Source organism: Mus caroli, chromosome 14, assembly GCF_900094665.2.
Source record: "Mus caroli chromosome 14, CAROLI_EIJ_v1.1, whole genome shotgun sequence".
Lineage (NCBI taxonomy): Eukaryota > Metazoa > Chordata > Mammalia > Rodentia > Muridae > Mus > Mus caroli.
In genome coordinates this window covers 48328820-48345544 of record NC_034583.1, presented here as the reverse complement: position 1 = coordinate 48345544, position 16725 = coordinate 48328820, and the positions used below count along the sequence as shown (strand labels likewise).

At 48.1% G+C, this 16725-nt stretch overlaps 1 protein-coding gene across 3 annotated transcripts; it reads left to right on the top strand.

The window, feature by feature from the left end:
• Nucleotides 1-713: 713 nt before the first annotated feature.
• On the top strand, nt 714-9177 carry Gjb2 (gap junction protein beta 2). 3 transcript variants are annotated; one of them, XM_021181925.2, is made up of 2 exons: nt 714-816; nt 7029-9177. In XM_021181925.2, exon 2 carries the CDS (start codon nt 7051-7053, stop codon nt 7729-7731), a length of 681 nt encoding a protein of 226 aa, XP_021037584.1. In that variant the 5' UTR covers nt 714-816; nt 7029-7050; the 3' UTR covers nt 7732-9177. The 3 variants fall into 3 exon arrangements, with proteins under 3 accessions (XP_021037584.1, XP_021037582.1, XP_021037583.1); XM_021181923.2 differs by lacking the exon at nt 714-816 and adding an exon at nt 3110-3349; XM_021181924.2 differs by lacking the exon at nt 714-816 and adding an exon at nt 6077-6145.
• Nucleotides 9178-16725: the final 7548 nt, after the last annotated feature.

Genomic DNA, 16725 nt, shown 5'->3' with positions numbered 1-16725 from the left:
GAGTCATTATTAACTATCCAGGGAAGCCAGAGGCCCTCCGGTTTCCAACGGCTATTTTGGGAAGAGCTGAATAGGATTTATTAATCACACCCATAGGATTAATGGTTCAGTAGCAAACTCAGGAAAAGCATATAGAACCTTAGGGGCTGATGACAAGGGCTGATGTCTCTTCCAGAGGCGATCGATGGGCCCATCTTGCCTGGAAACTTGTCAAGTGGAAGGACAGGGGCTCCCGACACTCGCAAGCCTTTTCTTGTTCTGAAACATTCTCTGCCATCACCTACATTTGATTTATGAGTCAGAAATGTGAAGGTTGTGTTCAGAACAACCTTCCCAGGATTCAAGAGATGGCCCCAGGAGGGAACAGGCAAGCAGTCATCCATCAAAATGGCAAGTTGTATAATTTTATGGGTGTGGGTGTGCGTGCACACACACACACACATACACACACACACACACATATTTATACACATTATTTAAGAAACAACTATAAAGATACTAAGTAGCCTAAACATTAGCCGTTTTACCTCCTAAGCGCTTTCAGTATCACCAGGGAAGTTATGTTCTCAGTATAGACCACGGCAAAGCAGCCCTCACCTGTCCAGACACGTGAACGTGACAAGGTGCAGTGGTCAGTGATCCTCACTGGTTAATCATCAATAGCTGCTTCAGAGGCCCCTGCTCACCCCTCACCACGGTCTGGCCTTGCTGTTCCCTCCATTCACGGCCAACCGAGAAGATGCCGTGGGATTCTGCTTAAAGCCAAGTCAAAACTATTCTCTATCTGGTTAGTTTCCACCCACGACTGAGACAAAGGTGAGCAGATCCACTGCGGGTCCATGGGTCCTGTTCCCTTCCCGCTGTGTTCCCACTGGTACTGAGCTTCTCATGGGCCCAAGTGTTGAAACAGGAAAACGTGGGGGAGCTCACTTTACAAAGGCAACGTGCGAGAAGGGATACATAAACTCTTTCTTAAGATCTGCTAATCAGATGCATGTATAGCCTCATTTAAAGAGAATCTCCATCAAACCCTTCCTAGCTCTTTTCTAGCTTCCTCTGTCCCCCTGTCCTCCCCTGTCCTCCCTTCTCCTCCCTTCCCCTCCCCTCTCCTTCCCTCTCCCCTCTCCCCCTCTGGAGTATACACATACACAAATAAATTTAGCATTTCTTACCCTAGAGGAGCCTCTGGTCTAGTTGGGGAGAAAACATAACACAAAGAAACAAGGAGGGATGGCTGGAACAGAGGAGGAGATGAGCTAGAGATACATCCTAATATTCCCAGCACCTGTGACCATCAGCCAACACACAGCCATTAGGCAAATCTGTAGAAGCAAGTTAGGGAGCTAGACGCTGAACCTGTAATCATAACGTGGGCACTAAACCTCAGGAGACATTGTTCAACGGGGAAAGAGAAGCAGTTCTGATCTCCAACCTATCTTTTACTGGCCAGCTTCCTACAATGATTCTAGAAGCTTCTGTCATCCTCACTGAACAGGGGCTCCAATTGACTGAAAACTGTACGACCCATGAGAAGCTAAAGGTGCCAAGATCCTTCCACCCCTGCCTGCTGCCACCACCTCATCGCCTCTTTGATTCATCTCTAGATGTGCTCAGGCCAAGGGAGTTGTACCACCCCATCTGGCTTGGCCAGTTATTCCACACAAGCTGATTCAGCACATTTCTCTCTCTGAAGGGCTGGACACAGATCTGAGGCTCTCTTCCTTAGAGACACTCCCTCTTAGATTAAGACTTACAGTTAGAAAGGAGGTGGGGGTAGTAGCAAGCGACTATGGACAACCTTCCTCTGCCCAGGCAAGAGCAGTCAGGTCTGCCTGCGGCAAAAGCCAGCTTTACAGGGAAAGCATGTACCTTCAGCTATGGTCCTTTCATTGAAAGCCAATCCTTAGACCAGATGGGCCTTGTCAGAATGAATCACTGTTTCTTCACTGCGTGTAAACCTAATCTGAAGGAACTTTGTGGGGATGTGCCGTTTTCATTCCAAACCTGGCAGCTCTAGGACTCGGGTAGTAGGGTGATGCTAGTTGGCCTAGGTATCCCAAAGTGTAGCTCTTGTGAATGTCCACCGAAACGTCACTTGCCTCTCAAAACTATCCAGACAGCCAAGCAATGTGGAACACCGAGCCCTCAAAACCCACGAACAGCCTGGCGGAGAGAGGTAGATGCAGGCTGCCCAGGGTCTTCCCAGCATCCTGGACTCCAAGAGGAACGGGCTTGCCTAACCTCTTCTGCTTCCCCCCTCCTTCCGCATTCCGCGCCCCGGCAGAATCTGGGTGCCCCTTCCTTGCAATGCTCTCAGTTGTGGAAAAGAGGACACAGAGAGCAGGGGGCACAGGCAGAGAACCCTCCAGAGACTGTGACAAGTCCACTTCCAGGCCAGCCCTGGAGACGCACCTCTACATCTTCTTCTGTCCTAGCCACTGGCACCCTGTTCAAAGTGATTGAATTAAATCGGGAATTCAAGGAAATAGAAGCCAGAATTTGGCCAGCCCTGGCGGCGCCCTCTGTTAGTCTGCCTTGAACCCGAATTCTAGATGCCTCAGCTCACTGTGCTACGGGAGATTCTCCTGTGCGCTACTGGAAGCTGCAGGCCAACACAAAACTGTACCGTCCGTTTAACTAACACACACACACACAGAGTATATATAGAATATTACTACAGCGAAGCTTCGAATATAACAGCACACTTTCCACTAGTGAGAGTAGTAAGAGCGACATCAACTCTCTTTCAACATCACCCACTCCCCCAAAAGCGAGTAGCTGGGACTTGGAGCTTTGCGACCTGCGTCCTGGGTGAAGACACAGGGTCTACCAGCTCTGTTCAGGCTGAGCTCGGGACAGGACACTGGAAGAGCCTTGAGCTCAAAGAGAGCTGGGGGTGGGGTGGGGCGGAGTGGGGTGGGGAGTGACCTAGGCTCCAGGAGAGCTCGCGACTCGGCGGGCCCTGGCGGCTCTGGGTGCCCGGAGAGCCCCGCCCGTGGCGCTGGGGGTGGCGGGCTACTGGGAGCCGCCTCCTCCGCAACTTTCTCAATCGCTCCAGGGTGAGAGAGGCGGGGTGAGGGCTTTGGTTAAAAGGCGCCGCGGCCAACAGGTGTCCAGGATCGCAGCGCGCGGCGCGCTCCGCTCTCCCAACTCGCAGCCAGTCGGCGGCGCTCCAGTCCACTGAGCGCAGCCTCCACCGGGACCCGCGGCGACCAGCACAGGATCAGCCGGCGACCCATTTCGGACCAACCCAGGAGCGGCCCCGGGACCCACTTCAGACCTGCTCCTTACGGGGGACAGCGCCTCGCCGCTTCCCGCCACCCAACGCTGCACGCTCCTCCGGACACAGGTGCGACCGCCAATCCGCGCCACCGAGTCACATTGGTGTAACCCGCCCCCGATCGCAACGCCCCACGGTGGCTGGGGCGCGAGACTCAGCCAGTAGGGACGCGTGAGGTGCGAGGAGGGGTGCGGGCCGCCGCGGTCCTGGGAAACCGAGGCCGGAACGCGCTGCGCGGTCCCTACGGGCCACCGCCACCCGTGCATAGGGACCCGAGCTGTGAACGCGTTTCTTCGGCTGCAGGCGTCTGGCCGGGCTCGGGGTTGGATCCGTCTGCTTTCGCCGCCGCGCACAGCCTGAGTCGGGAGGTCCCGCACAGCGCGGGGTGGGGAGGGACGCGGGGGCCAGGCTGTTCCGCGCGCGACTGGGACGTGTCGCCAGTATTCCTTCGCTAGAATTTTCCTGAGGCCTCCTGGCTGCGTTGTCTGCCGCCATTGAAAAGTTTTTAGCTAACCGAAAGCTGAGCAGGAAAACTCGGTTTCATTTGTTAAGCAGGAGGCCTCCGTGGGAAGACACTGACCTTTACCACCTAAAGCACTGGGGTGACGTGGGCGACCGCCAAAAACGCGCGTTCGTAGCCGCTCCCGCGAGCTGGGGAACCCCAGCCTGCACTCGGTGGAGATTTTGATTGCTTTTTTTTTTCTTTCCTTAAATTCTTTTTTAAGGATTTGCGTCCAGGCGGGACGCTACAGCTGGAAGGGAAGGCACAGGTTCACAGATGGCGTGCTGCTGAGAAACTTGTCCCTTAGGACAATTGCATCAGCCCCTTGGTGCTGCCTCAATGGAAGGGAAGGGAGCGTAGGCCTAAATGGGACCCATTGGGGACCGTCCTGAGAAGCCTGGCTCAGTCATGGCTCCACTTACCCCGGAGTCCTTTGGGAACTATGGGCTAAGCCAGTGAATTATGAGAAGGGTGGAGGGTGCGGTGGGGTCAGCATCTGGAGGCGGTCCACCTGCTCCCCGAAGTATCCTTTAAGGCAAATAAGGGTCATATGCTGAATATACTATAAACAAGGAGAAGCTCCCTTCTACTCAGGAGCGAATGATTCACGGGTTCAAGGCAATCTCCAGGTGTCCCATGCCAGGTAGGGACCTGCGTGTGACCTAGTCCTAAGGCCAGCCTGGAAATCACCTCCCACACCACAGTTGAATATTGACGACTTCACCTGCTGGCTTAGTACTCCTAACCCTTTTGTGAGGTCAAATTTTAACCTCTCCCTCCACTTAGAAAGGCCATTTAAGACAAGCAGTTGCAATCAGATATGCCGGGACCCACAGCTATGCCCCAGCTACTTGGTTTTCTCTTGGAGGTTCTTTCTTTCTCTCTCTCTCTCTCTCTCTCTCTCTCTCTCTCTCTCTCTCTCTCTCTCTCTCTTTCTCTCTCTTTTTCTTTTTCTTCTTGACCGTGTTTGTTCAATCCAGCCACCCCTTCCCATTTTTTGGTTTTTTTTTTTTAATTTATTATTATTTGTTTTGGTTCTGTTCTGTTCTGTTCTTGTCTCTTTTGGTGTTTGTTTCTTGAGCCAGGGTCTTGCTCTGCAGAAAAGTTTTCCTCAAGTTAGCACAATCCTCCTGCCTCAGCCTCCAGAGTTCTGCTATTATAGATGTATTAACCCCCATGCCCCCATGTTGTGCTAACTCCAACTGCATGGATTTAGAAGCCATCCTGGGTAACACAGTAAACTCAAATTCAACAAACACTTAAGTAATTTTATAAACAAGTGCACAATTTACTACGCAGAAATTGAGTTGTTTTTTTTTTTTTTTCTGTGTTGATAATTATTGGGCTAGTCTGTGGATGCTATAGGCAGGCAAAGGTACATGCCCTAGGGATCCTCCGGCTCTGTATTTTGGGTCAGGTGCGTGGATGTTTATTTCAATGTCCTGATCTCCACTCAGGAGAAGGGGAAGGAAGAACAGAAGGTCTAATTCCAATCAGATTGTTTTGTTAAACTTGGAACACTGTTGCTTTTCAATCCTTCTGCTGTTGGGGGCAGACCACATGGAGCTGAGAGGCTGTTCAGAGGACAACCAGCTTCCCCAAGGGCCTCTGACAGTCTAGGTATAAATGGGTCAGGGCTGAACCTGCCGAGCCTGTCTGTTTCTGCTTTCCAAGTTGGATAGGACTTGATGTTTTACCAGTGTATGTCAGTATCCCTTAACCCCCGTGCCCCTGGCCCTATCTCCTCTGTCCAAGGCAGAGCTGAGTGGGTTCCAGCAAGTGGGTTCCCTGGTGCTCTGCCACAGCCACTAGGGGCAAGGAGGGACTTCTCTCTGCGCCTGCTGTGAGTCCACTGCGAACCAGGATGTAACTTGCTAAGCAGGAGGGTAGGGTGCTTTTAAGAAAGAGCAAGAGGATTCTTTACAGCTTGGAAGGAAGGGGTGGAAGCAAGTGAGTCAGGACAGCCGGGAGGATGGGATTAATCAAAAGAGGGGTTGATTGTGACAGACCAGGTGTAGCCATGGAAGGTTCCTGCCCTGGGATGAAATAGATGGTCATTGGCTTATGGAGGCTCATCTAGGGCACAGGCCATATATAGACACTGTGTCACCCAGGCAGCATACACCGTGGTGCCACCCAAGGCAAAACCCCCATCAGGTGGCTCATTGGACCAGCAACTGGTGAACCGCTGAGCTAATTTTCCGTCATTTTTCATCATATATTTATTTTAGAATCACTTCAAGGTTAAAACCATAGTCCACAGTGCAACACTCACTTGCAACACATATCAAAACAGACACCGATCATTAACCAAACAGTCCCAACCTGAGAGTGGGACTACCAGCCTGCGTGTGAAGACCCAGGTGCAGAGACTCGTTTTAGTGCTGTTGTTGTTTGTGTTGGTGTTGTTTGTTTGTCTGTTTTTGTCCCTTTTTGGTTTTGTTTTCTTTCTTTTTTCTTTTCTTTTCTTTCTTTCTTTCTTTCTTTCTTTCTTTCTTTCTTTCTTTCTTTCTTTCTTTCTTTCTTTCTTTCTTTCTTTCTTTCTTCCTTTTTCCCTGTTCCTCTCACACAGAAGGTGGAAGCAGCAGGGCTTGTAGAGAGAGGTTAAGCGGAGGAATCTCAAATGTAAATACAAACCATTAGTAATGACATAGCGCTCTTGCCTCCCAAGCCCATAAATATTAAAATAGTTTAAAGAAGTGACCTCAGCCAAGAAACTACCGGGAAACAACACGGGGTCCTGTGGGATTTCACAAATTCTGCCATACGAGCTGGGCAGCCCTGCCTCTACGGTGAGGTTGGCCCAAGCTTTTTTCTGTTACTGTGATACACTGCAAAGCTTGCTACTACTGACACAACCCACTGAGTGACCTGTATGGAAATGCGAACATATGGGAGCAGGCTTAGCCAGAACCCGGTTCTGCCTTTATAGTAACAAGTACTGTGCTTTGGTGCACCCTGTAACAACATCTTTATTTTGTGTTAAAGACTAGGTGAATTAACTCGGGTTAAAACAAAAACAAAAACTTTTTTTTGAGAACTGTACACAGAAATGTGTTGGTGATGGTTTGAGAGCCACACACTTAGCCCTATGACAAAGTAAATGTGTTGTCACCTATCAGCATCCTAGAGGAGGCTGTGTGTGCTTTGGTGTTTGCCCGGGAAGACGTTAAGAATACATACCCAGAACCAGAGATAGGACCTACTTTCTGGCCAAACCAATGATATTATGTTTGTCTTCTCCAGTGCCAACCATCCAGAGGACAAGATGGATTGGGGCACACTCCAGAGCATCCTCGGGGGTGTCAACAAACACTCCACCAGCATTGGGAAGATCTGGCTCACGGTCCTCTTCATCTTCCGCATCATGATCCTCGTGGTGGCTGCGAAGGAGGTGTGGGGAGATGAGCAAGCCGATTTTGTCTGCAACACGCTCCAGCCTGGCTGCAAGAATGTATGCTACGACCACCACTTCCCCATCTCTCACATCCGGCTCTGGGCTCTGCAGCTGATCATGGTGTCCACGCCAGCCCTCCTGGTAGCTATGCATGTGGCCTACCGGAGACATGAAAAGAAACGGAAGTTCATGAAGGGAGAGATAAAGAACGAGTTTAAGGACATCGAAGAGATCAAAACCCAGAAGGTCCGTATTGAAGGGTCCCTGTGGTGGACCTACACCACCAGCATCTTCTTCCGGGTCATCTTTGAAGCCGTCTTCATGTACGTCTTTTACATCATGTACAATGGCTTCTTCATGCAGCGTCTGGTGAAGTGCAACGCTTGGCCCTGCCCCAATACAGTGGACTGCTTCATTTCCAGGCCCACAGAAAAGACTGTCTTCACCGTGTTTATGATTTCTGTGTCTGGAATTTGCATCCTGCTAAATATCACAGAGCTGTGCTATCTGTTCGTCAGGTATTGCTCAGGAAAGTCCAAAAGGCCAGTCTAATGCATTGCCTGGCTGCTGGAGCAAAGATGGAGGGAGAGGGTGAGGCAACCCACGCTTAGTCGCTTAGTCGGCAGAGCTCGGCCACCAGCAGTTCCTAAGACAAACATTCCCATCTAAAATGCCACCATTTGAAGTCCCTGGAGGCCTCCTATGAAACTCCAGAAGCCTCCGTGGACCTCCCTTCCCCCAAAGCTCCCAAACAAAGGCCCAATTCTATGCCTGTATTAATGGGTTCTAAAGTTAGTTCCACTGAGACCCCGTGCTGGTAGCAGCGACCAAGCTTGGAGGATACATTCACAGTTTAAACAAAGGGATCTCACATTGTTTCTCTTCCTCTGAGGACAGGAGAGAGGAACCCAGTCCTGAGGAAGGTGCCACTGAGTCCTTCCTCAGGGTACCCTCCCCCAAGTTACCCCTAGCTAAAGGTAAAGAATCGCCATACTGTTATTTGCTTTGATAGTTTACGTGTACAACAATGGACAAAAAGCTATTTAATGCTTCAAGTGCTGTGTGCTTTTTTTTTTTTTTTTAATGAAAACCTTAAAATAAGATAGGCTCTTTTTTTCCTAAAACGATCTGGAAAGTATTATACATTCCTCCTAGTCCAGAGGTTCAGTGTGTGAAGTGAGCATGGTGTGTAACCAGATCTCACAGGGTCTTTAAGATGTTGGCCTTTGTGTTATGGGAAACCTGCAGTGTGGCTGAGGGCCCACCTATTGTATTCATCACTGGTGTGCTGGGCTCAGGGCTGTAACTCTACTGCCTGTCACAAGTGAGACAAACCTGAAGCTTCTCGTGCTGGCTTCTGACAAGAAGAGGCCTCAATTAAAATAGTCAACTGTAATTTTGTGTAAGAGACAGATAGGATATGCCGACAACTGCCACCTGCCATGAGCCTAACTCAGCCCCACCCCACCCCCACCCCCCACCAGTTTGTCTACTCTGTAGCTGTGGGATGTTGCAATCAGCATCAGAAGATAGGGACTTCATGGGTTTGCTTGGGAATTTCACTGCCATGGGACAATTCAACGGTGCAGAAACCAAATGGGGTGGTTTTCAGAGAACCAATGAAACTTCTAGACTCCCAATCCTGTTGATTAAAACTAAGTTTTTCTACTTTTGAAAGTGTGTTTGCCTCCCTCTTCAGCATTGCCTTCTTAACTGGAAACAGAAATGTGGATATTTGGAAGAAATAGAAGAAACTAGTTTAGGTCAATATGTAGCCTTTCTAGGGCAAGTTGAACCATTACCACTATGCCTTATGTGTATCCTACAAGATGACAGTCAACAAATCCAACAGGGGACACTTCTTCCTGCCAAGAATGTCATTGGAAAGCCATTTTGTAACAATAAATAAGAGTTGTGGTTTCATGCTTGTCACTGATATAATTTTGTAAACCCCTAAATGTCCTTTATTAAAATATGATTATTTTGTATACTTTAAAATTAAATAAGGTTTTTAATAGAATACCAAACTCTAACGTGACCAATGGTAAGTTTTTCTGGCTTTGATTTGTTTTTGTCTTTGAAACAGGGCCTCACTCTGTCACCAGGCTGGCCTAGAACTCTCATAAACCTGCCTGCCTCTGCCTCCCAAGGACTGAAAGGTGCACACCACCATGCCCAGCTATACTAATTTGTATATACATATATTTCATAGTCTATATCTTAAAGCATCCCAGAAGTATGCTCACATGTTACAACATGTTCTGGGATTCTGCTCCAGTTACAAAAAGTACCCTGTGGCTAGAAAACTTGATAAAGAGAGAGGGAAGAAACAGACCACTGCTGCCCAAATCCACGCACTCTAAAAGGTTCCATGAGCCCCAACCTAAGGGCTGCAAGGTCTGAGAGAGCGCAGCAGGAGGATGCTAAGTCCTAGTGACGGGATCAGTTCTGTTTCTAGAAGAAGCAAAGGAACTCACAGTTTACATGGTCCTTAGGCTCAGTGTGTAATCAGCGCTAAAACACCTGTCTCTGTGTGTGGGCCCCCATGTTGGAACACCAGTATCACAGAAAACAACAACAACAACAACAAACCTCTTTATATTTAAAAATTAAAACATCTTCCACTGTGAAGACTACATTTTGAGAACCGTCCTCTGCAGAACCTTCCAAGACTTTGTGTGTGTGTGTGTGTGTGTGTGTGTGTGTGTGTGTGTGTGTGTGTGTGTGTCTATTCCCACGGGACAGGCCTTGCCAGGCAAGCCTGTCCCAGGTAAGGGACAGGCTATACGTCTCTCTCTCCTGGGTGGTACCTACACTTTCATCCTTTAAAGTATAAGCTTCACACTGAGGCTTCCAAGGCATTTTAAACATCAATGACACTATGGTTTTATGGAGGACCGTACAACCTAGCTTGAAGGGATAAAACTTAGCCCACGTCCACTCGGACAGTAGAAAAAGTGAATAGTCTCTCCCACCTGCCGGGGTGCCCTGGACGTACCCTGTTAAAAGAATGCACAGCTTTTTAAATGGCTAGTTCCACTCCTACACATTATGAAGATTATTACTCTTAAGGTATTAAAGAACAGGGCCAAAATAATTACAAACTGCCAACAGCCACTTCATAGGACTGACGGAGAGGGCTGGCCACAAGCTTGGCCGCTGGAATACGATCATCCTGATACTAGCAGATGGCAATTTGTGAAGAGAAGAAGCCTTGGTGTGAGTGAACTCTGAAGGTTACAGGTGATGCTCCTCAACATGGGTGGTGCTCCCTGTGGAGAGACAGGCCACTGCTAGTCCAAGTGGAACAACAGAGTATTCTATTGGTTTCCCCGGGCCTACGCTGTCTCAGGTGCCACTGTTCTACCTAGGTGATGCACCAGAGAGCAGCTTGCAAATGCTGAATGGGTGGCCATGGGTGGAAGGGAGCTCTGTGCTTACCCTGGCCTAGGCTCTCCACCTTACAGTGGGCTTCCTGAATACTCCCCACCCCTAGGAAAATCAATGGGGTGATTCACACACACCCTCTCCTCCACCTAGGGCAGTAGAATGATATTACCATTAATATGTCATCTCTTTCCCACCCAGTAGACCCTGAGTGACATGGTGAATGACAACGTAAGTAGGAATGTCTCCTGCAAAGCTCAATTAACCGGCAGCTTGAGAATGCGCAGGTTGACACTGAAATAAACATAACACAGTGACCTCAGAGACCAGCCAGGTCAGCAGGGGAAGGAGGGCTGGGTGCAGACACAGAAGCACAGTAAAGATGAGTGACAAGCAGCAGTATCACTCTGTAACTCAAAAAAATCAAGGGCTAGAGAGTAAGTAGGTCAAAATGCTACCTACCACACACAGCCATAGGCTCCATCCCCAGCCTGTGCCTACCACACACAGCCATAGGCTCCATCCCCAGCCTGTGCCTACCACACACAGCCANGGCTCCATCCCCAGCCTGTGCCTACCACACACAGCCATAGGCTCCATCCCCAGCCTGTGCCTACCACACACAGCCATAGGCTCCATCCCCAGCCTTAGAGAAAGTAAATAAATAGAAATGGCGCTCCAAGGTGGATGCCTGCATTCCCAATAGCTCAGAAATGAAGGTAGGAGAATTTGAAGTTCAAGGCTATCCTCAGCTGCATACTTAGTTCAAAGCCAGCCTGAACTTCATGAGACTCTGCATCAAAACAGCAAAAACAAATGACTAAATGAATATTAATAAGTGACTAAGAAAGGGGCTAGTTACTGTAAGAATGAATGTTACAGGTTTGTTCTGTCAGGGTCTCCATACTACCTAATGTGTATATCACATCTCTTGCTTCCTGCTTGCTTCCTGTCATTCTTATTGCAACTTAAAAACCATCAAGTCATCACCTGTGGAGGGGTAGGGGATGGGTTGTGAAGAAGGCACAAATCTGGTGATTGTCAAGATCGAAGGCCAGCAAGAGTGGTCCAACCCCTCAGAGGTTAGGTTGATAGGCCTTGTGGAGTTACCCCTCCCACAATGAAGACTAACTCCACAGGCCCGCGACCTACATCCGCTGCAACACTGCTGGAGTCCATGGTGTAACGGCACAACCCACAAGATTTTGTGGTCAGTTCCTGCGCATCCCTCCTGATCCCCCCCCCCCGCCCCCCGCTGGCTCTACTGAGCACCAGCTAAGCACCAGACACGATTATTCCCTGGGACTGGAGCTGATAAATACAACTTGAGCCTTTGTGTTGAAGGAGGCAGCATGTCAACAAATCCCATAGATTGTTTCTGCAGAGGCCAACGCCACAGCAGAGAGAGAGAGAGAGAGAGAGAGAGAGAGAGAGAGAGAGAGAGAGAGCAGGGACTGTCAGGCACCAGCATGATGCCCACACAGGCTGTGTGTGACGGTCTCTCTTAGATGAAACCTAAAGGAAACAAGCAATGGAGCCACCTGCCTCAGTGAAGTAAGACAAAAAGTCAGGAATGGGTTCCAGGAAGCAGGCGCACGAAGCAGGTGCATGTCAGAAGATGATGAGGCCAAAAATGGAGGTGACCTGACGAACATGAGACCAAGCAGCCACCAGGAAGATCTATGCCCCTGAGTATCTTCTGTGCTGTGCCCACAGCAGCCTCCTTGCCACCCTGCTCTGTGCCCAGCCTTGCTCCGCTCTCACTTGGAATCTCAAAGGCAGATCTGTTCTCTACCAGGGCGCTGTGCAGATAATTGAGGATAGAGCCAAGCTCAGCCCAGCCTTGATTCTCAGGCTGATCATCCACTCGTTCAACATGAAGTGGCTGCTGTATACTGCCCTAGTAAATACCAACTAGTTTAAGCTCCCCCTGTCCCCCAGGCTGACTGAAACACAACTCCAACCCTCAGGCTGTGATTGTGGTCAGGAGTTCCCTCCCCAAAGCCTCCTGGTGCACTGGTGACTTGATAAAGGGAGATGAGGAGCCACGAGGAGCCTTGTGCTAAGTGTGATGCTTAGCTGTGTAGTGCTGTGTGGTGTTGAGGCAGAACCACGCCCCAGGAATGCTCTTCTAGACACGTTGCTGCTGTCTAATTTCAATCTTTTAACAACACCATCTCCTTCAGTCACTTTTAAATGAAACGATGGCTGATGTTACTTATGTAAATGTTAATGTAGAGACTTTTTTTTATTTCTAATTAAATCACTCAGAGGTGTGTGCAGTCAGGAGTGGGACTCAGCTTCATTTCATCTCTTGCCCAGAAATCTCAGTTATCCATCTCTCTCATGAATCCTTCCAGTCTCTTCCCATGCAGTCGTACACACAGCCTCAACAACAATGGTTCCGTTTGGGTAATGCCTTACTTCACGATGGTGTCAGAGTGCATACTCTGAATTCAAGTGTGGACCTTAGGGCACTGCTTGTCTGATCCTCTTTTTCCTGGGTAATAGTAGCAACTGGAGCTCCTAATTGGCCTCAAGATCGTGAGGGGAAACCGCAGCACTCTTCAGTGTGCTGTGGGACTGAGCTAAAATGCTCAGTAAAAGGAGTGGATTAATAGAATTTTCTTTTTGTTTTGTTCTGTTTGGGTTTTTCAATACAGGGTTTCTCTGTAGCCCTGGCTGACCTGGAACTCACTCTGTAGACTAGGCTGGCCTTGAACTTAGAGATTTGCCTGCTTCTGCCTCCCAAGTGCTGGGATCAAAGGCTTCCGCCACCACTGCCTGGTGATCAATTGAATTTTTACTTCAGAATATCTTCAACTTGCAATGAGATTTTAGGATATAAGCCTGCATTAATCAAGGACCACCTGTATGTATACACAAGCGTATATAACAAAGATTCACAATGGTTTTTATTCACATTTTCTCACATTCATTTATTTAGCCTGTGTATAAGGAGGGTAGGTTAAGTATTATAATGTATGTAGAGGTCAAAGACAACTTTGAGAAGTCAGTTCTCCACCATGTAAGTACCAGGGATTGAACTCAGATCTTTTGTCTTGGATGCAAGTGCCTTTACCAGTTGAGCCATATTCCTGCCCATTGCTTTCATTTCTAATGTCAGTTTTTCTATGACAGTTCCTACTTAGCGACATGTCTTGGAATTCCTCCTAGATTTGTATATTTAAATATTTGTTCCTTGCATAATAACCATCTCCTTGCTAAGGGACAGTCACACTGTTACCCAGTTTCCCTAACAAACACATTTCTCCTGTGTAGAGCTTCTAGCCTGTCCATCCCCCTGTCCTTCCAGACCTGGACCCCTGTCTTCTGTTTATTAGCAATTCCTTTAGATTGTAGAGCATCTCTCAGTTTAATAAGCGTGATTTTTTGTGGTCACTTAAGCCAATAAAAAGTGTTAAGGACTCTCTTCAGGGCTGTATGGGCTTACTTACCTGCAAGGTTTGAGTTTGGACTTTTAAGGATAAATGAATTTAGTGACATCTAGTTTTCAGGCTTCTGTGATGATATGAAGAGATTATGACATTTTATCAAGCTGTATGCCTGCCATATCATGAGCCATTTAGAAAGGGCCGATTATTGAGATCCTCCTGTGAGCTCGAAGACGAAGATGGGTGTGGAAGACGTGGGAGAAGCGGCTGCTGTACCATGAGCAGCCGTGGGTGGCGACAGGAGTACCAAAGCCTACAATAGCTCGGGCGGGAGGTCGCACGGTTTGGGTTTCGGTTGTGGGCCCTCAAGAACAACATCGTAAAAGCTAAATCATGAAAAGACCACTAACTTTCAGGGAAGACCTGAGACCTGTGGTTAGTTTGGTCTTTTTTGTTTGCTTGTTTCTGTGAAACGCTCAATAACTTGCCAAGGGCTCATTTCACTAGTGGTTATCATTTATAACTGGCTGAAGGGTTTCTTCTAAGCCCTTACCCTCCCCCCCAGTAGAACCTGCAGTCAGGTACAATGCCTCTCTCTGTTGCCACCTGCAGTCCTTCGTGGGTAATTGCAGGGTGTCACCTCTACAATTCCCATGAGCATCAAGACATTCCTCAGCCTGAACACTGCCACCCGAGGGGGCCGGGGTGGGGTGGGGGTGGGGGTGGGGTGGGGGACAGAGAGACAGAGAAACAGACAGAGACAGAGAGATTGTAGAAAAGAGCTTGCAATTCATACTCGATATTTCCTCACAAATGGGGCAGAGACAGTCCTAGCCACCCTGTGTAGCCCTGCAGCTGTCCTTTGCCTTACATACTTTCAATCGTTGACTCTTCGTCTGGCTTTGGTTTTAAAAGCCTACCCATTCTATCATAACTGCAATGAAGTCAGGTGACTTCTTTCTCAACACTTCTGTGCTGGGACATTCCGTCACTGGGTAACATCAAGGTGGGACATCAGAACTCCTTGATTTTTTGCCCTGTTTCTTTGTTTGTGGTAAGGAATGCAACTCAGGGCCTTGCGCATACCATGCAAGTGGTCTGCCCCTGAGATACACCCAGGCTCCTTTATATTCTTAAGGACAGAGGACACCATTCAAACAGTTGCAGGCCTTTCACAAATGTGACATTTATTCCTCAAAACCTCAAAAAAATGAGTTGAGAAAAATTAATTCTAAATCATAATAGCTCAAGAAAGCATTTTTTCCAACCCACCAAACCTTTTTTCAAAAGGAAAAAGCAAACTCGATTGAATGGATGTGTAAACGCCTTTCAGAACATCACTACTGACACCTACCAAGATGTCCACCAGCAAAGCATGCTCTGTTCACAGCATAGAGACTCCTTCAGCCTTAAAAAGGAGGGAGAGTCTGACTCGTGTCACCTGGCCAAACCTTGACGACATCATGCTAAGTTAAACAGGCCAGACACAAAGATACAAATATCCTGTAGTTCCAGGAGAGACCAAGACAATATAAAGTCAGAATGGTTGTCAAGAATTGGAGGGAAAGGGGGGGGGTGTTATTGATTAATTGGTATCCTTTGACTTAACTTGGGGGATGAGACAGTTTTGGAGACGGCTGGTAGAGTTGGTCACACAGCAATAATATAAATTGCACACTTAAAAACAGTTAAGATAGCTGGGTGGTGGTGGCGGCACATGCCTTTAATTCCAGTACTTGGGAGGCAAAGACAGGTGTATCTCTGAGTTCAAGACCAGTCTGGTCTATAGAGCGAGTTCTAAGACACCCAGGACTATACAGAGAAACCCTGTCTCAAAGGAAAAGAAAAAAAAAAAAAACCACACAGTTAAGATGACCATTTGTTTAAATATTCTTACTACAATGGTTTAATGAGGAGAAAAAAACAATCTCCTTTGTCCACACAATAGACAGTGGATGGTCCACAGTGGAAGACGCAAATCATTGAGATGTGCTCTGAATGCAGACATCGGAACACTGGTGACGACTCTGGCTTGCTTTATTAGTGCTACACCAAAATAAACTCCAAAGCCTATAGAAACTAACCGCAAGCATTAAACAAGTGAGGCAAGTTGGCACAGGTAACTGAAGCTTAGCCAGCCTCATGAAAAACAGCCGCGGTCTAGTCTGCTCAAGTTCTGTAAGGAAGAAATGCCAGAAAACCACCCTGCCTCACACTCGAGAGGCAGCCAGAAGTGACCTTTGCTCGTCTCAAAGCTACGGACAGTATTCTTGGAAGCCTATGCCAAGTAGAATGTTGTAAATATTATTCTCAAATCATATTGATAAAGATGGGGGTCTAGCCCCAAGGCAGCACTTCCAAGCTCCGGTTCTCCAGGATCCTGGTTGGTTGAGCCCATGACAGCTTATTTCCTGAAGCCTGCATGGATTCCTATTTATGTCGGTGATCTTGTTTAGGAATTTTCATTTCTATCCAGTTCAGAAACAGGAGTTTTAATAATCATCACATCTTCTGTAGTCACAAGTACATGAGAGATTGTACTAAAACTCACTACCTGAGCTTAGCACATTGGGCCCCAGCTCCTGCAAAGGCTTCCTCCGACTCCCCTGCATGGGCAGCAATGTGTGTCTGTATGTGTACACACAAATAAATAAATGTAATAAAAGAAAAATTTAAAAGTCTTCCAAAAACACACTCCCAATACTCCTGGAAGTGGCTGCATTTTTCTTCCCCTCCTCTCCTCTCCTCTCCTCTCCTCTCCTCT